This window comes from Phaeodactylum tricornutum, chromosome 8 (assembly GCF_000150955.2).
Source record: "Phaeodactylum tricornutum CCAP 1055/1 chromosome 8, whole genome shotgun sequence".
Lineage (NCBI taxonomy): Eukaryota > Bacillariophyta > Bacillariophyceae > Surirellales > Neidiaceae > Phaeodactylum > Phaeodactylum tricornutum.
In genome coordinates, this window is record NC_011676.1 from 391,558 (window position 1) to 409,984 (window position 18,427).

General features: G+C 50.1%; 9 protein-coding genes across 10 annotated transcripts; 5 read left to right on the forward strand and 4 right to left on the reverse strand.

Annotated features, from left to right (window-relative positions):
- Nucleotides 1-198: 198 nt before the first annotated feature.
- Nucleotides 199-1,349, forward strand: PHATRDRAFT_35627 (predicted protein; the record flags this gene model as incomplete). The annotated part of the gene is made up of 2 exons (XM_002179998.1): nt 199-722; nt 839-1,349. Coding segments are annotated over 2 exons (1,035 nt in total), but the record flags the coding sequence as incomplete, so codon positions are not given.
- A 34-nt stretch (nt 1,350-1,383) lies between these two features.
- PHATRDRAFT_27361 (predicted protein) lies at nt 1,384-3,661 on the reverse strand. The gene is made up of 2 exons (XM_002180189.1): nt 2,720-3,661; nt 1,384-2,557 (listed from the first exon to the last, which is right to left on the reverse strand). The coding sequence occupies exons 1-2, from the start codon at nt 3,581-3,583 to the stop codon at nt 1,454-1,456; spliced, it is 1,968 nt and encodes a 655-aa protein (XP_002180225.1). The 5' UTR covers nt 3,584-3,661; the 3' UTR covers nt 1,384-1,453.
- Nucleotides 3,662-5,159: 1,498 nt separating this feature from the next.
- PHATRDRAFT_45826 (predicted protein) lies at nt 5,160-6,208 on the forward strand. The gene has a single exon (XM_002179999.1). The coding sequence runs from the start codon at nt 5,369-5,371 to the stop codon at nt 6,083-6,085; it is 717 nt and encodes a 238-aa protein (XP_002180035.1). The 5' UTR covers nt 5,160-5,368; the 3' UTR covers nt 6,086-6,208.
- Nucleotides 6,209-7,164: 956 nt separating this feature from the next.
- On the reverse strand, nt 7,165-8,058 carry PHATRDRAFT_45827 (predicted protein). Its single transcript, XM_002180190.1, has 2 exons — nt 7,551-8,058; nt 7,165-7,460 (listed from the first exon to the last, which is right to left on the reverse strand). Exons 1-2 carry the CDS (start codon nt 7,934-7,936, stop codon nt 7,199-7,201), a joined length of 648 nt encoding a protein of 215 aa, XP_002180226.1. The 5' UTR covers nt 7,937-8,058; the 3' UTR covers nt 7,165-7,198.
- A 267-nt stretch (nt 8,059-8,325) lies between these two features.
- Nucleotides 8,326-11,184, forward strand: PHATRDRAFT_45828 (predicted protein). The gene is made up of 2 exons (XM_002180000.1): nt 8,326-10,339; nt 10,369-11,184. Exons 1-2 carry the CDS (start codon nt 8,411-8,413, stop codon nt 10,855-10,857), a joined length of 2,418 nt encoding a protein of 805 aa, XP_002180036.1. The 5' UTR covers nt 8,326-8,410; the 3' UTR covers nt 10,858-11,184.
- Nucleotides 11,185-11,892: 708 nt separating this feature from the next.
- MS (malate synthase) lies at nt 11,893-13,765 on the reverse strand. The gene has a single exon (XM_002180191.1). The coding sequence runs from the start codon at nt 13,650-13,652 to the stop codon at nt 11,991-11,993; it is 1,662 nt and encodes a 553-aa protein (XP_002180227.1). The 5' UTR covers nt 13,653-13,765; the 3' UTR covers nt 11,893-11,990.
- A 702-nt stretch (nt 13,766-14,467) lies between these two features.
- PHATRDRAFT_45830 (3-hydroxybutyrate dehydrogenase) lies at nt 14,468-15,855 on the reverse strand (the record flags this gene model as incomplete). The annotated part of the gene is made up of 3 exons (XM_002180192.1): nt 15,241-15,855; nt 14,826-15,161; nt 14,468-14,748 (listed from the first exon to the last, which is right to left on the reverse strand). Exons 1-3 carry the CDS (start codon nt 15,794-15,796, stop codon nt 14,468-14,470), a joined length of 1,173 nt encoding a protein of 390 aa, XP_002180228.1. The 5' UTR covers nt 15,797-15,855.
- A 287-nt stretch (nt 15,856-16,142) lies between these two features.
- On the forward strand, nt 16,143-16,967 carry PHATRDRAFT_56610 (predicted protein; the record flags this gene model as incomplete). Of its 2 annotated transcripts, XM_002180001.1 has the most annotated exons (2): nt 16,143-16,406; nt 16,485-16,877. In XM_002180001.1, 2 exons carry the CDS (start codon nt 16,143-16,145, stop codon nt 16,875-16,877), a joined length of 657 nt encoding a protein of 218 aa, XP_002180037.1. The 2 variants fall into 2 exon arrangements, with proteins under 2 accessions (XP_002180037.1, XP_002180038.1); XM_002180002.1 differs by having other exon boundaries at nt 16,143-16,967.
- Nucleotides 16,931-18,176, forward strand: PHATRDRAFT_45831 (predicted protein). Its single transcript, XM_002180003.1, has 2 exons — nt 16,931-17,541; nt 17,650-18,176. The coding sequence occupies exon 1, from the start codon at nt 17,078-17,080 to the stop codon at nt 17,354-17,356; it is 279 nt and encodes a 92-aa protein (XP_002180039.1). The 5' UTR covers nt 16,931-17,077; the 3' UTR covers nt 17,357-17,541; nt 17,650-18,176.
- Nucleotides 18,177-18,427: the final 251 nt, after the last annotated feature.

Here is an 18,427-nt window from a genome sequence, read left to right on the forward strand (position 1 = left end):
TGTGTCGATACACTCCGGACTTTTGTCATTCGCAACGACCCCTGGAATTAATAGCGATTCGTCACGGGAAGAATAATGTTACACCTTTCTACCCTCGTTCTTCTCGTTGTAGTGACGGCATGTGCTACTGTTACAGCGTTGGTTCCAACGTACTGGGGTCGTTCCCTGGCGCCGTCCCGGCCTGTGTCGGTCTGGCGCATGGCGGAACGGGACAACGAAGACGAAGCCACTCGTCTGCAACAACAAGCCGCCAAACTTCGTGAACAAATACGTCAAATGGAAGCTAACTTGGGCGACCAGCGTCCGCGCAATTACGAAAGGCCTCCGCCACCGCAGTCACAGCCCGACCCCACCGATACCAATCCATCCCTCAAAGGCAAACGGGTTTTGGTGACGGGCGCCAACGGACGTCTCGGCAGTATGGTGTGCCGCTATTTGTTACGGAACCATCCACAAACCGAAGTGGTTGCTGCCGTGCATGTCGTGGGAGAAAACAGTTCCACCAGTCGTGGTTATGGACGATTGTCTTACGAAGTCGGAGCCGAAGATGGGGTGGGGCGGATTGGGCCAGCCTGGTCCTCCGAAGACCGGACGGCAACGTTTGAATGGGACATTTCCATGAAAGATTACAATCTGCAAAATCTACGTCTCGTCGAAGTGGAATTACTAGATCCGGTACAGTGTCGGACTGTGGCGGAAGGTTGTGATGCCGTCATTTGGTGGTACGTCTGCAAGGATGTTTCTCTCGCGTTTGCTGCTTCCACAAAACAAAGTACAGCCTCTCACCCATAGTGCGTACCGGCTTTCTTCTAATCGACTTTTTTGACTCCATACACAGCGCCACGGATTTCAACGGCAATCGTCCGCGAGCAATTTCCGGATTGAACGTGGCTTTTCTTTTCCGTGCGGTGGCATCCCCCACCAAAGGACGGGTCGAAGTGGAAGGATTGGAGAATATGCTGGGGGCCCTCAAAACCGCCAGACAAGACAAGCAGCGAGCCACCGGACGGGTACCGACGAACGATCCCGTAAACGTTGTGTTGGTATCCACGGCTCCGGACGCCTACGACGATTTTGAAACGCCGTTCGGTTCTTTTCGAGGTATAAAGCGCCAGGGGGAACAAATGCTGCAAAGTGACTTTCCCAGTTTGAGCCACACCATATTACAATTGAGCCGATTCGAAGACAATTTTGTAGAGGAAGGTTTGGATGTTTCCACGGAGCCGTCCCGGGCGAACGATATGGAGGCTCCGGGCGATGCGGACAAGGCCCGGCGGCGCATTAACCGAAGAGATGCTGCCAAGGTAGCGGTAGATGCACTTCTGGACGAAGAGCTTAAGGACAAGACCGTACAGGTATGGACGGCTACAAGATAGTAATGTTGATCTATTGGAGTTTCCTATACAAGTAGTACATATATTGCTGAACCGTATCGCTGGGGTCAGCGAGCTGCTCACGCCGACAATTCTTGGTTTTCTAGTTTCTGAGTGTTCAGTACCTCTTGATCGCAACCACCGCCGTCGTCATTATCATCATCGTCCGAAGATGTACTGTGCGCAAGTCCATTGTCTAGCAATCTATCGTCGGGCTCATCATCGTCCATATTCACGACGTCGTATCCGTCGCCTGGTCGTCGAAATAACTTTTCAATATCTTCTAAGGACAATCCTTTGGTTTCTGGTAGAGCAAAGTATAACCACAGAAGTCCGACGATGGCCACACTGGCGTACAGCCAAAAAGCACCGTAGGTGGTCAACGTTGCGGGACTACTCAACGATAAAAAGGTTGCCGCCACGATCAGGTTACCGATCCAGTTGGTTGCCGTGGAGCAGCTGACGGCCAGCGACCGATGTCGAAGGGGATAAATTTCCGAATTTATCGTCCAGGGCAAGCCACCCATGCCAACGCCAAAGGCGAAGAGGTAGGCGACCATAAAAAAGACGGACAACCAGCCAAAGGCGTTGTGACAAGTATGGAACTCCCAGGATTCGGCACTGGTGTTAGGACACATGTTGAGATCCAACGGTGCCAGCTCGTTGCCACGGACGCAGTGGCCATCGCAAAAACCACATCCATCAATGTTGGTGCAATCGTAGCAGTATGCGGTGATACCGTTCCATACAGAGGCGGGTTGGGATGCACACTGACCAAAGGCCTTGCTCACAGGCTCCGAGGTTACCCGGGCCAAGTAGAAGGTTAACCCTAATCCCAGGAGACTGACCGCAACGGCACCCAAACTACCTAGTACAAGCTGACGACGTCCCATCCGATCAACTAACACAATGCTGACGGCGATACCGAGCACTTGAGCCAGGGCCGTGAAACCTGACAACCAGACCGCCGTAGATTCCGCGAATCCGGACATAACGTATATGCTCGCGGCGTAATACATGACCGTGTTGATACCGGAACATTGCTGCACCACCATGAGACCGCAACCCAGAATCAACGCCCTTCGGGTTGGGCCGTCGGAAAGCATGTCGAAGAAGTGTCGCAAAAAGCGTTGGTCATTCATCGTTATCAAGGTGACGTCGACCGGCGATGACGCTGGCAAATGCTCCATGGGAACTGTACGGTCAACGGTGGGGACGATGGAAGTCATTGTGGTGGTACCGTATTCCAGTTCGGTAGCGTCTGCTGTTTCCAGCGTTTCCGTGTCTGCGGGCGATGGCTGCACGGATTGAACAATATCGTTGAGTTCTTCCCGGGCTTCTTGTACCGTCTCGCGGTACTGTTGAAGCACCTTGGTGGCGTCTTCTTGCCGATGGTTCATGGCGAGCCAACGAGGACTTTCGGGCAAAGCCAAGAATCCCAGAAACATGATCATACTCGGGAGGGTCGCCAAGCCGAGCATGTAACGCCATCCCGTCTCGGGCAAGAGTCCATGAAAGACTCCGTCCACCATACCGGCTACGAACTGTCCAATCGTCACCAGAAGGGCGTTGATGGTGACGAGTTGTCCCCGAAAGGTGGGTGCGGCCATTTCGGCAATGTACATTGGCGTAGTCAGGGAGGCCAGACCAATCCCGACTCCCACAATGATTCGTCCCAAAACGAGTGTACGGTAACTCCACGCGCCCCCGAGCACAAGGCTCCCTACGGTAAAGACGGCCGCTGCTAGGAGAATACAGGGCCGACGGCCCCAAACGCGGTTCAGCGATCCACCCGCGATGGAACTAAAAAAGGCACTCAGTACGGTACTACTAACTACAACTTCCTGCTGCCAGGGCGTCAAGACGAATTCTCGCCGAATCATGAGCATGGCCCCGGAGATGACACCGGTGTCATAACCAAAGAGGAACCCACCGAGGGCTGCCATTGTAGTCAAGTGCCGCATACGCCGCGCGACTTGATCGGCCCGGACACGCCGCATCCCTTCCGACGCCCAATCGCTGTATACACCCTCTGGATTCTGTGCGTTCATGGCGTTGGTTCCTTTGCGCGCTGCGTTATCGTTGGCGTACTCGGGGGTGGAGTCCAACTCGAGCGTCCGACGTACGGCTTCCGCGATGGCTTCTTCGCGGCGTACTTGGGCACGGGAGATGCGCTGCCAACCCCCGTTCGCACCCCGACGCAATGGCATACTCTTTTTTGGAGCAGCGTGTGTATGTATGTGCCGTACCAGAGAGTAGTGGTTTGTTGGAACGTTTGCGAGTGTGTGTATATATGGAAGGTGTTTGTGTACCGAGGAGCCAAACGAAGCGTTGTTGTCGGGGTTGTCTCCTGTCGTGTCGTGCGGGGGAGAGAGTGAGAGGGGAACATTCACTGTGAGTTTCGTCATGGTGGTGAGTTTATATTGATTTCCGCCCCTGAGTCTAGGGTTGCACAGCTTCGCGTTTTTCCGTCTCTCCGCCTTGCTTGGACGCGGCCGCGCGCGCAGGGTCGAAATCCTCATGCGCGCAAGATAGACACTGCGTGACTGGGCATTTCCGAGTCACGAGTGAGTGTCACTGCGATTCTTGGGATTGTGAAGGTATCCTTCACGGAACCTAACTGTAAACATAAATGTACAAAGCTTGCAAAAGAATACTGCAATTGGAAAGCCCGGTTTGGGAATTGGAGACTTTTAACAAGCATTCTTACTATATGATAGGTCAAGTTGACCATGGAAGTACATCAAATGTTTTCTTATACCTTGAATGCAAGGGGGAGACGGAGAAATTTTTGTCAGGACTGCAGATGGGAGTAGTTGGGATGCGCGAAGTTTTGCAAGACAACAATTGCTACCAAAGTAGCCTACTTGCAAGCTCTTTACCTATTATACCATATTTATTGAACTGAATAGTGCATTGAATTGCCCATTATCTAGCCATTGCAAAAGAAGAGCGTACCAATGCCCTTGCATTAGTGATATTGCTCATGTAAATATTGAATGAATGGTGTGCAGGCTAAGGCTGGCAGCAGATAGAAGACAATCAAGATGTCCATTGGCATCATGTTGGAACTATGACGGGTATGGACCTGGACCAAAGGAAACAGTTTGTCTTGTTCAAAATCTTGCAGATCTATAGAACTGGTGAACAAGGCAGCAAATTCTTTTGTGGATGAGTACGTCTGAAAGCTTGTGTGTCAGCAGAGGATGAAAGGGCAGGACGTCTGCCTTTGACAACCTCTTTTTTTATGTACAAGGAACAAATATTTTGACTCTGATCTTTGTTATGATTGCATAGAACCCAGATATATGTATGTATTGTCATAGTCTTATCATGGTTTTTTCCTTGTTGGTTGTGAGAGCTCCTCAACTTTTGCACTATATATACATTCTTTGAGTACCCCCAAGTGTAAGCAACTTGATTTTGTATGTGAGGTATTGGTCCAACGTAATGAACACGAAGTTCCGCGTCAAGGAAGGACAGGCACCGTCGCGGGGAGGATTGGGCGGACTGCCACCCCTTGCACACGGCTGCACCACGACCGGTCGAGAAAGGAGAGAGGGACATTCGGAGAAAATCCTAAACGTGTCGTGCCGCACTCGTATTCTTCGGCGTTCGAATGGACGTACGTCATCGCCATGATTTCTTGTCACCGTTCACACTGGAGCGCTTCCGTAGTCTTTGATTTTATGTTACATTATATCGACTGTAGAATGATACGCCGCGGCAACGAGGTGTCGACCAGAGACTGGCGAAAAATTGTCTCCGCTCCCACATTCGGCTACTAGTTTTGGGAAATTACAGTTACTATTAGTTGTTACTGTCAGTCAGCAATAACAAGCAACGAGCGAACAACGAAAGACCACACCCTCGAAAATCGCAACAGGGTCTCCGGTTAGACATTCGTTGCCAGATCAAAATCGAAATCGTCGCCTAACACACACACACACACACATCTCCTGACTTGCCACTCCACTCGACAATCACACAATAGTATGTGGACTGTTCTTCGCACCACGAGAACGACCGCTACTCGATTCACCCGTCGTCAGAATCAAACCCAGACTGCGACAGCGGTGGGGACTACGACGCTACAGCCAGATCGATGGATGAGTTCCGCAGCACAGCAGGAAGATCCACGGGATGAGGATGGTTACAGTGATAGTTGTACCGACTTGCGACATTCAACACCTCAACAACCGGTCAATCACTTTGCGACCATGGGATTGACACCGCAGTTCGTGGTGGACGAGCAGCAGCTCAAACAATCTTACAAACGTCTCATGACATCACTACACCCGGACAAGCACACATTAAAGTCACAATCCTCCCAAGACGAAAGCCACGACTTGGCTTCGAGAGTAACCCTGGCGTACGATGTTTTGCGGCAGTCGCTGTCCCGGGCATCCCATTTACTGGAACTGAACGGTCGCGGTATGGAGGACACCGCCTCCGGTAAACTCGTGGGCGCGTGCTTTCTTATGCACGTTATGGATTTGCGGGAACAAATTGACGAAGCCAACGACGATGCGTCGTTGAAAAAATTGTGGGACGAGAACGAAGTACGCAGCCAGCAAGTCTGCGACGGTCTGGCGGAAGCCTTCGCCCAGGAAGATTTCGACGAGGCCTTGCGCCTGACGGGGAAGCTGCAGTACTGGAATCGTGTGCAGGAAACGATTCGGGAGAAAATTGGAAGCCTGCACGATGCCTGAATATCTTTTTTCTGTTGGACTCGTCTATGCCATTCCCCCAGAGCCACTTGTTTTCCTATATTGTTCGACTGTGTTTGATCGTATATCTAATTTCTGAATTTATAATTTTGACATACAAGTATTACTACACATGGTTTCTGTATTCTAAGAGCTTTTTTCCTGTCCTGCTCTATGCGTTCAAAGGAAATGGGAACAGGTGCGTGAGAGAGAGAGGCACAATCCACTTGCACATCAATCCACAATGATCGTCACGACAAAATCGCAACAGTAGTGTAGGAGGTCATCCAGGAAAACAGGGCCATGGGTAGAAAAGGCTTTGTTCTCCAACTATATTGACATTCCCAAAATAATTACTTTGGCAAAAAATTGACCGATTCCCGCACGGAAACAAAGGCGGGGGGCGGAGATACATTTTGCAACACAAAACGTTACACTTCCAACCATTAACTTACCGGAATGCATTATTCTGCGCACACTTGCAGTCAGCAGCAACTCCAGTACTTATTTTGCCAAGGGTGGTTCCACCAATCCTCGGAATCTCGTACAATCTTTCCAGGGGGCTGCCACAGAATCGGCGCCCAAGTCATCTGCCTGAGCTCGCTTTCGTTCCAAAAGGGTCGACACAAAGAATCGCGCTGGCAACAAAACAGCGCGAGGTTGGCAATACACCCACGCGAAAAGACCATGTCCATAGTTTCTGTTCCTTGCAGGTAGTCCAATTTACTTCCAATGGTATGTTCGAAGGTTGTTGTATTGCACAGCGCTAGAACTGAGTGGATCAGTAGCATAATGTACGCCAAACCAGAAAGAAGGTAGATGTAGGTTTTGATGGCGACGACTACCATGGCTAAAACCAAGGTCGTGTCGCTCTGCGCATCGGCGCCGTCAAATAAAGTGGAAAGTCCCAGATTGGACGATCCAGTCAACAAGCAGCAGTAGTAGAAACCGCATGCTTGAGAGAAAAGAAACCACCAGAAGCGGCAATGGTTCCGTTCGCCAATACAGGTACCGATAAATCCACAATGGTGATCAAAGGTGGCCACACATTTTTGACACGTCCGGCAGTGGTGCGACCGCAAAGGAGGTGCTAGTTGACAAATTTCGCAATATTTTCTACGACATCCACGAAACGGAATCCGGTTCCAAAGAGCAATCGGCTGCGGATGGATCTTGGATCTCATCCGTGATGGACAAAGTCCTCCGTTGAATGCCGGTTTCCAAATTCGAGTGGAGCTCCACGTTTAGGGGAAAGTGATCGTGTTCCGATGGGGCAGACAGGGCGAGCGTCTCGTCCTCGACTTGTTCTTCAAGTAGTGACAAACCATCTTCCAATGATACATTCTTTACATTCTCGGGTGTCAAATAGCCCGGGTCGCTGTGGTGCAGCACGGTGAAAGAACACCAGGAGCGTGAGGTACCCGAATTTTCCTACACTTGTGCGGCGCGCAGAAGCAGTTCCACTTACCTCCCTTGTACAAGGAAAAAGCAAACCAAAAGCAAGCCGTACACAACTAATAAATGGATCACGGGACCAGCATGGAAGGTTCTCGCGCTGCTATTCCCCGTTGCTGATATTTTCCAAAGGATGGTGTCCCCGGGACAAGCCAAGGAAAGTCCAATAGCACTTAACGAAAGGAGAATGTACCGGGATACTACCCACCATTGTGGATCAGGCGTACGTCCCTTACGCCGGTGGTCAACTGATTGGTACGGTTGCGCCTGACCTTCCGCATCGACCGTCTCGTTTGCGATACGACGTTGTTGATTGGCTGGCCGGGAGTCTTCCAGCTCTAGTGATGCCGACAACGCTTTCTGTGCGGACCGATGTAAGGTTGCATTCGTCTCCACCATTACCGTTTGATGCGCGTATGCTTTCTGTAGGTTGCTGTAAATGGTGTCGAACCGTTGACGGAGTCCATTCGGAAGTCCATGGTCCACACCTCACGTTCCGATGGTGGTGGTTTTTGGAGGAGCTCTTTACTGTTAAGAGTAGGAAATATACATTGCTGGAGAGTTGTTGGTTCTTCTCCGTACAGTCTCCCGCTTCCATGCCAGTCATGTCGTTCCATTAGAAAGATGATGTCCAATGCTTTATATTATTATTATTATAAGACAGCGAACATCTGTGTCTCTTGAGATAATGTACCATATCTATTTTCAGGCCCGACCGCCAACCGCTCGATCATGCTTTGGAACCAGCCAAACACAAAAACGCGCCCCTCACTTCCCAAGGTTCGTTCCAACGAACGAACACTGGTCTTCCCGCGTCACAGTCCCCTCGGTTACCTTCCGTGTGTATTATATTCCACAGACGACAGTACTACCATGGGAGGATCCGGATTGGCAACTGGCGCTGGCACACGCGTCGATGTGACGCTCAAGCTTCCGCAGCTGCAGAACTTGTGCAAGCGCGATCCGGAAGGATACCGGGAGGACTACGACGCCCAAACGCGACGTTTGGAATCCGAGGTCGGCATTCTCGCGTTGCAGCCCAATCACGAACCATCTCCTCGGCTCGTGGAACTCATACAGTTCGCCGCCGCCGTATCCAGTAGCTCGTACAAAGGCCATGAGTCGGATCGGATCGCAAACATGCTCATGAACCTGTTGGTTGGCGGTGGAGAAGGAAACACCCAGACTTCCTCCAACACCGTTACGGTTGAGGAACGAACCATCGTGCAGCAACAATCCGTCCAAAACGTCAGTACCATGCCGGCGGCGGCACTTCAATTGCACCGGGAAGTCCGCAAGACCTGCGTATCCGCCTTGATTCTTATGCGCAACAAGGGCGTCGTGGAACCTTTGCGTCTCCTCGAACTCTTTTTCCGTCTCATGGCCGTTCTTCCCGACAAGGCCTTGCGCGAATTGCTCTATAAGCACATGGTCAATGATATTCGCAATCTCAACAAAAAGGGCAAACGAGACGACAAGGTCAATCGCGCTGTCCAGTCCTTTCTGCACCGAATCGTGGCCTTTCACGGTTCCGACGCGGGGAATGGCGGTGCCGAGGCCGCGACGGACGTGGCAGCCAAACGCGCGACCGACCTGACCTGCGAACTCTACCGACGACGCGTATGGACAGATGACCGGGCCGTGGCCATCCTGGCATCAGCCACACAGTCTGCCAATTCTACCGTCATGTGCCGGGCCATGCGATTCTTTCTGGGCATTGAAGAGAAAATGGCTCTAGACGACAGACGACAAGAAGAAGAGGATTGGGAATCTAAGAATCATATCGATTATCACTCCCACTCGAAAAAGACCAAGGCCAATGCGCGCCACGTGGCCAGACAGGTTAAAAATCGCAAGAAGGTGCAGGTTAAGAAAGAAAATAGTGATTGGATGGAAGCAGATCCCAAAAAGGACAAGGGCGTGGAAGCTTCCAAAAAGCTCTATCCCGCCATTGAAATGCTGCGCGATCCACAGGGACTTGTTGAAGCTACTTTCAAACGGCTCCGCTCTGCCAGTTCCTGCAAGTATGAAGTCAAACTTTTGATGATGAATTTTGTCACTCGAATAGTCGGCAATCATGAGCTGATGCTCCTTCCCTTGTATCCTTTCTTGCAAAAATACATGGGAGGTAGTCAACGAGATGTAACGGCCGTATTAGCCTACTGTGTCCAAGCTTGTCACGAACAGGTACCTCCAGATGAGGTCTACGGTATCCTGAAAACCATTGCACATAACTTCATCACGGAACGCTGCTCGGAAGAACAAATGGCCGTCGGAATCAACGCTGCTCGAGCAATTTGTGCCCGCGTTCCTTCAGCCTTGTCGGTGGAGGAGGGAAACGAAATTTTGACGGGCGGAACTTCTATGGACGTCGAAGCCTTTGCTAGAGACTTAGCGGCGTACTCGAATCATCGTGATCGCAGCGTTTCGATTGCTGGAAAGGCATGGACCAACTTTATTCGTGAGGTCCATCCTGGTCTATTGCAAGGCAAAGATCGTGGTCTTCTGGGTTCTGCTTTGCACAAAAACGGTGCCAAGCCTCTTCGTTATGGTGAGAAAGAAGTTTCGGCGGGTGTGGAAGGAGCCGACCTGTTGCTCGAGTACGAATCGAAAAAGGCAGCGTATCTTCGCAAGAAACGAGATCAAGGCGATGAGGACTATATATCGGACGAGGATAGTGTGTCTGGAGAGTGGGAGGAGGTCGGAGAAAATTCGGAAGACGAAGAACCTCCAACATTGCTCAACATGGATGGCGAAAGCCAGCATGATTCTGAGCCGAGGAGGACGACCTCAACGATGATGGTGTTGTCGATGTTTCTAAATTGTCCAAGGAAGAGCGTAACAAGCTGAAGCAACAAGCTTCATCAACCCGCATTTTCTCTGCTGCAGAGTTTGACAAAATGCGGAAGCTTGTGGAAAGAGAAAATCGTGCCAAACGCGATCCACGGGAGGCTGCTCGTCGCAAACGGGCTATCGCTCAGGGACGAGAGTTCGAAGAAATTTCCGACGATTCCGATTCCGACGAAGAGATTCATGTGGCCGGTGCGGTCAACCCAAGAGATCTAATGGCGGCAGCAAAGCGAAAACGACAGAGCAAGGCTGAGAAATTGCAAAAAATTCTCGCTGGCCGAACAAAGTTCGAATCGAAGCAGCGAGAGGGAGGTGCAACCAACGAAGAAAAGAAGCGCAAAAAGAACTTTCTCATGTCCAAAAGCAGTCGCGACGCTCGTGGGAAGACTCGAGTGAAGGGTGGGCTTGGGAAGAAGCAAGTGGAAAAGCAGACCGGGCATGTTGCCAAGAAGAGAAGAAGACGGCTTTGAGCTTACGAATAGCGTGCTTGTCACTGTTAGTCTTTGCGCTTTTGTGTTCCGACAATAGTTTGCTGCGACCAGTAGGCATCGCCATACGCAACGAAAAGTTCTTCCCCAGGAAATATTTCTCGAGTTGTAACAATAGCAGCGCGGAATGCCTCGGGAACATATTCACAGTTAATAATAAATCGTCATTCAGCGGATCGTTGATATAACGTGCCTTTATGTGCATTAAGGTTGCAGGATCGACAAGAACATCTCCATTGAGGCTCATCAAATAGCTTTTGTCCCGTAATATCTTTGAGGATCGAAAGGTATGTATGTGCCCAGAGTAATAGCACAAAACTTCTTTTTTTGGAATATTCGTATTGCTATGCTTCGGCTCGTAAAAGAGACCCAAGCCCGCTTCTTTGATAGTACTTGGTCGACAAATTAGGTTTCTTCCCCATGGGTCGATATATCGTGGTAAATTATTGTTCATTTCGTTTCGTGCAACAGCGCATCTCCTATTAAGTTCCTCCAAATCATCGCTTTCGTCTCTAAGCAGTTCTTTGTCAGTATCAACGCAATCAGCTGCCTCCGGTCTGACAGCAAGCTCTCTCCATTGCTCTAGATACCCGAGCCTATATTTGCACATTTCAAATTTTCTGAGTACTGACTGTGAGAACTTACTGCTTGTTTCATAGGTGATTTGACGAGTCATATTTGAAAAGGTGCAGAAACAGGACTCTAACCGGAGGACAGTCGGTAATTGAGAAAACTATTGCGAGAGAAGCAACGGAGCATCATGTCAATCACAGCCCTGAAACTGTGAATGCCTTGATCCGTCTGTTTGTCGCTCCTTAGGGCCGAAAAGATCAGGACCTGGGCCGCGTTACTGTTAGATAGAAAATCGCACGTACTACCTATGTAGTTTGAGACGAGTTCACAGGTCAAGAATGAGTAATTGTCGCTGTATCCTTATCGAGAAATGACGGCTTGTGCCAATCACTCCAAGAGAAGATTTGCTTATGCTAGAGACCCAATATCGACCGCTCTAATAGTTTAATGTTGTAAAACAATACCTCATAGTCAATAAGTCCACAAGTTTCTTGCCAGCAATTTACCGTTCCATCGAAAACAACGACTCTCCGTTCTGGTTCCTACAGCTTGGCGATTCGACCATCATCGTATGCTGTTGTGACAATGTGTGGATAGCAAACAGATGTCAAAAAGTCGTCCAATTCATCCTTGTTGAGCATGTTTTCCACCAAATTACCGGCAAGTCGCCATTTGCCCTTGGACTTTCCAGCAACACCATTGCATTGACGGTCTACCTCCTGCTGTACCAATGCGGCCACACGAGACGCCGTGATTGGCCTATTATCATCTTGTGTCGACGCTTTCTGGCTGCGCCATTGCCAAATTTGGGCTCGGCTAATTTCTGCCGTAGCGGCATCTTCCATGGCATTGTGCAAGGGAATGCACCCGATGCCGCGCAACCAGGCTTCGGTATACGCCAATACGATACCAACGCCTCGAGCTAGACCCTCACTTGTGATGGCTTTTCCGTGCGGGATCGGTGGCAAGCGCAGCAGATCTTGCTCGTTTATGGAGGATCCAACATAGCCCGGCTTGGATGTAATTTGATTCGGAGTCAGCATGTGTTCATCAAACACATCCTTAGCCACCTTGACCAAGGCGGGATGAGCAACCCAGGAGCCATCGTGTCCAGCTGTCACTTCGCGCAACTTATCGTCGGCAACCTTTTGCATGGCAGCATCGTTGGCTGCTGGATCATTCTTGATGGGAATTGATGCACTCATACCGCCCATTGCAAAAGTTCCCCGCTTGTGACAAATGTAGATGAGTCGCTTGACGTACGCCTCCATCAGGGGCGTAGTCATGGTCAGGTGATTTCGATCCGGAGTCAACTTGTCCGTATGATGCTTAAATTTTTTAATGAACGAAAATAAATAATCCCAACGACCGCAATTCAAACCCAGAGAATGATCACGCAGTTCGTACAGAATCTCTTCCATTTCAAAAGCAGCTGTAATCGTCTCCAACAAAACCGTTGCCCGAATGGTACCGATAGGCACTCCCATAAACTGTTGCGCTGCGACAAAGACATCATTCCATAGAGCAGCCTCCTTGTGAGACTCCAATTTGGGCAAATAGAAATAGGGCCCGGTACCCTTCTCCTTCAAATGGTGTACATTGTGGAAAAAGTACATGGCAAAATCGAAGAGGGACCCCGACGCGACCTTGCCGTTGACCGTGACGTGTGCCTCATCCAAATGCCAGCCACGAGGACGGACAAAGAGCGTGGCTGGACGACTCGCATGCTGCACTGTGTACACCTTTCCGGCAGCGTTGGTGAACGCGATGGTACCGCGGACTGCGTCGCGCAAATTCAACTGTCCGTCAATCACGTTAAACCATGTAGGGCTTGTGGAGTCTTCAAAGTCCGCCATGTACACACATGCTCCACTATTCAACCCGTTGATGACCATCTTCCGATCCACTGGTCCCGTTATTTCCACGCGACGATCCTGGACGTCGTCAGGGACGGGAGCACAGCGCCAGTGGGGATCTCGCTGGGCGGGATGGTCTTCTGCCGACAGAAAGTGAGGAACATCACCAGCATCAAAGCTAGTGGCGTGGGTTTTGCGGGCTGCAAGTAGAGCCTGCCGACGGACATCGAAGCGTTCGCAAAGCAGTCCGAGCAAACGTAGCGCATCCGGCGTCAACATTTCTTCGGCGGCCTTGTTGGCAGGCGCGTGCACGCGAACGTGTACTTGTTCCGAACGAAATTCAATCATTGTATTGGTAAAAAAACGATGAGCGCTGTTAAAAGTCTGACGCAAGAGACGTCTTGAAAAGGAGGGCAGTATCTCGGTATGGGTAAAGTCGGCTGAGGCGCCTAAGGATTAGGTGGTAAGACCAGAGAGTGTCAAAGAATTGGATGATGCGTCGATTGCTCACAGTCAAACTAATTCGAGTTCGCCTGTTTGCACCAATTGACTCGCCATCGCGTCGATCTATGCTGTGACATCAATCCCGTCTGATGTCATATCAACGACCTGTCCCACTGTTCGATTACTGTGTTGCACGAAACTTTGGATGACATTTTCATTCCGCACCTTTTCCACATCCGTGATTTAGCGGATGACAACATTATGTCGACTGATTTATGTTAGATGAACTCTGAAACGCAATCCGAGACAGATAACTTGAAAGATGCCGCGTTTCAAAAAGAGACTGACTTATAAGTCAGTTGTAGACTTATAAGTCAGTTGTAAGCATGCAAACCTGGAAGAGTGTCGTGAGCGTCATGTTAGAAAAGTGACAGGCTCGGCTCAGGGAAAACAATTTTGTTTGTTGTTGCAGATCTAGAAGAGCGGCCGGACGGGGATTTTTGTGGGCACTCCTGTTGCTATATTACAATTGCGCATTTCCGTCGAGGATGAGCAACTTTTTGCGTCATTGTGTTTTGACAGTCAGCAACAAAGATTCTGCCGTTCCAAAGCTCACAGTCTATACGCTACTTGCTTTATAGAACGCTGTATTAGCTTAGGTTAGGTCACGCTGAAGCAAGGAACTGTTTCACAAAATTTTCAGTGCAGCAACGACAGCATTAGTCCATTTTCTCTCCGTGATGACTTTGTAGTTTTTTTTTTGTTGGGTCTCTCATAGACTGCGGGGTAGGCAGAAACATGTAATTGACCAAGTCAATACACCACCCAGGAATCATGCGCAAAATAAGGAGGGCGAAGCGGCCGTCCAAGCCAATAGGGACCTCAGCCGGCAATTGATTGATTTCCAATAAGCTAACCGCCTGTTCTGCAACCACATTTGTATTCCAGCTCCAGCTGTGTGGGATATCCACCAAAGAGATCTTCAGCGTGTCAAAGTAGTCTGCAAAAGGAGTTAAAGAAAAATCTATGTAAACGAGTGTGAAAAGTGTCGCCCGGAACAGGAAGCTGGATACGTACCGCTGCCATACTGGTTTCTCAAAGTTGGTGACAGCCCATTATATACAGATGTGATGTTGTTTTGCATTCCGGTCACCAACGGCGTTTTATGGAAGGAAGGATTTAAGGAGCAAACTTGTACTCCAAAGCCTGCCATCTCGTTGCGCAATCCACGGGTAAACACGTTGGCCGCATGTTTGGACGCGGCATACGCAGCCATGGCCGCCATTGGTGGGCAGAGCCCAGCCATACTGGTGAGATTCATAATGCGGCCGCCTCGATGACTTCCATCAATTGCTTGCTGCTTGAATATGGACAAGAAAGCTTTGCAAGTCCGAATCATGCCAAAGCAGTTGACTGTGGAGAGGCGTAGAACAAGCTCGTGAGGCAGTTTCTTTGGAATAATTGGCAAACGCCATATGTTTTGCTTGCGTACCATCCATATTTCGCTGGAAAACGGATATATCCAACCAGTCAATCAGACCACCGTCCCCTATCCCCGCGTTGTTGATCAAAGCGTGCAGAACTCGTTGCTTTTTCTTCTCGCCACCGCCATCAAGCCACGTCACAACCTGCTTAACTACCTCTTGAACATCATTATCATTGCATACATTCATTTGTATGGGTTTTATAGCTGGGCAGTTCTCAAACTGTCCAAAGGACTCCTTTAGCAAACATCCCGCAAATACGTGAAATCCTGCTTGTGCCGCCCAAAAGGCAATTTCTGTGCCGAAGCCCGTATCACATCCCGTCACCACAACAGCCATTTCTAGCTTACTTTGTGTGCGGGGACTGTAATGAGATTTTCCGGTCTGCCCCGTCACCCACAAGAGGAGCCGCACTATGAGTTGTAGCTGCAGAACAACGATGGCCAGCGGCGCCCCTACTAGCAGGACCAACGACCAAAAGACGGCATATGTGATACTCGAAAAGGGATCTCTGTGCAAAACTGAATTAAGTTTCTGAACAGCAGGTCCTGGTGGTGCTACCATTGTTGTATGCACACACGCACACACACTAGTGCTTGGTACACTGGACTGTTATCGACAAGGAGACGATTTGTGATTTCTTGTGTCGCGGGAAGATATTCCAGACTTCATTGCGGCATTACTGTCAAAAAATGAGCCAGTTGTTTCGAAGAAAATGAGACAGACTTCTACATTCGGATTGGCTAATTAAGTCCATACGACAAATACTTGGAAGCTATCCCCGACCCATCACTCCCGTTGATGTTGATTGAAGACTCAAGCTCGGACGGCGATGGATGCACTCACTGTAACTGTACGACTCCCGAAGGTCGTTCGTTGTCCAATACATCTGCTCTCCGTGTTATACGCCATGAAGTCGTCCTCTTTCCTACTGTACAGCATATTATCCGCAGCTGTAGTTCCATACGCGGCATTTGTCGTCGGCGGAGTGACGCCTGGCGGTCGATACCTGCGAACGATCACGGCGGCAGTATCCACTGGTACCGGGACGGATGACTTGCTCCGACCGAGCTACGCAATCGAGAAGATTCCGCTGCGCATTGGTCACGGATTCGACATTCACCGTATGGCACCCTTGGCCGAAGCTGGACAACCCGTCGTGATTGGGGGAGTCGTGATTGATCACCTTCCGCAAAAGTGGACCGATGCCGAAGGCCGTTACGTGGAGAAGGGCGGCGTGTACGAGACCGAGCTCGGCGTGGTAGCGCACTCTGACGGCGACGTAATTTACCACTCAATAGTGGACGCCATCTTTGGAGCCTTGACGCTGCCAGATATTGGGCAGGTCTTTCAGGATACGGACCCGCGATGGAAAGGTTGTGACAGTAGTAAATTTATGGAACACGCGCATACCGTCATGGCGGATTATGGATACAAGGTTGGCAACATTGATGTGACGCTGATATTAGAAAGACCAAAGGTCGCGTCATTCAAGCCCGCCATGAAAAAGAATATTGTAAATTTGCTTCAGACGACTCCGGGACGAGTCAACATTAAAGCCCGCACACACGAACGGGTGGATTCCGTCGGAGAACTCCGGTCTCTGTCATGTCACGTTGTCATGACGTTGGAACTGGACACGTAAAAGAAGACATCCTATTTACTCTAGAGAAATCGAAGGCACTGAATGGTACGGATATTTAAAAGCACATAGCTAGCCAGTCGACAGAAATAGAAAAAACTTCATACTTTCCCCCCTAGGGACTTTCGGATTCCACTTCTCCGTTCGCCACTGTGTGGCATGTGGCGTCCGCTGGATATACACGCTCCCAGAGTTCGTTCAGCATGTGCATACAGGCACTGTTATTGGCTACCCAGACGAGAAACTTGGCGGCTTGGGTTGGTGACAAAATGTTACGCACATTGTTGAACTCCGTTTCCAAATCCTCCCCCGTTTGTGCCAATCGCTCACGCAGCTCTTTCAAAACAGCCTCAGCATTGTCGAGACAGCCATCTAGTTCTTGTGCAACGAACCGACTGTCCTTTAAAGCTGCTGCTTGTGCAGGTGTCACCTCTAGATGCGATACTAAATGCCGGAATAGCGTCTTGGGATTAAGCTTCTGATCTGGCGGTAGCGAAGGTGCGGCGGGACTGTAATCCTCTCCGACGCTTGTTTCGTGGGGAGTTACTCGGGCCGACGAGATTTCCATAAGCTTGCTTTCCTCCGAGGAAGCACTAGATCCTCCCTGGATTGCTTGCATCACAACAGACGTTGTGGTCGTGGGCTTTAAGAGTCGTTCGATGTTGCGCAAATGAAATTCAATAGCCGTACGTCGGTCTCTACCGTAATCCGCGTGCTTCTCTTTAAAAGATTCCAAGGCCACATATATTTCCGCTTCGGAAGCTCCCGACTTGAGCAACTCATCAATATCTTCCGAAAACTTTTGTTGTTCTCGCTGCATGCTTTCTTCCGCTTCTTCCCCGATTTGCATTTGCAGCCGTAGTCGCAAATTCTCCGCTTCCATGAGGTTAATCTGTCGCTCCAGATTCTCGGTCGCTTCCCGCTTGCGCCGGCGGCATTCCCGGGCCGAGAGTCGATTCTTTTCCAGCCGCCGGAGTTTCTTTTCACTCAGCATCTGACCATCTTTGGTGTGCGTCATCAGCGGGCGTTTGGTTCCCCCCGCGATGGGACGAAGGAGCGTTTGTGGGGACGTTGTCGATCCGGTGCGCGAGACGTCTCCACTGCGGGCACTGCCGTCGTCGTCGGAATCCGTACTCATGAATGAACGGTAGCAGCTGTCGCGGCCGTAAAGCAGTGTGACGTTTCGTTGAAACGTGCACAGCAAAGAATGTGTTGGAAGGAAGATGAAGACTCGACAATCGGTAAGAAAAGGTCACCGTTTGGGTCCGGTGATCGATGAATAAAAACCAGTGCTAGAGCTAGCTTTTCTGACCTTGACTCTGTGAGTGAGCAAGTAGGCAGTTTCGGCTCGAGCGAACAAACGCAGAATTGGGTCCCCCCTAATAACTGTTGTAAAGCGGATGGAAGTGCCTGACCAAGTCTGCCTGGAACAGTCCAACCCTTCCTGGAACAGTCCAACCCTTACTTGAGTTGGGCAGGGCTCTTGTTTTGACTGTGAACCCGCTGTCACTGTCAAATAGGGTTTCGTTTTTGTCGCATCTCTTCACTACGAA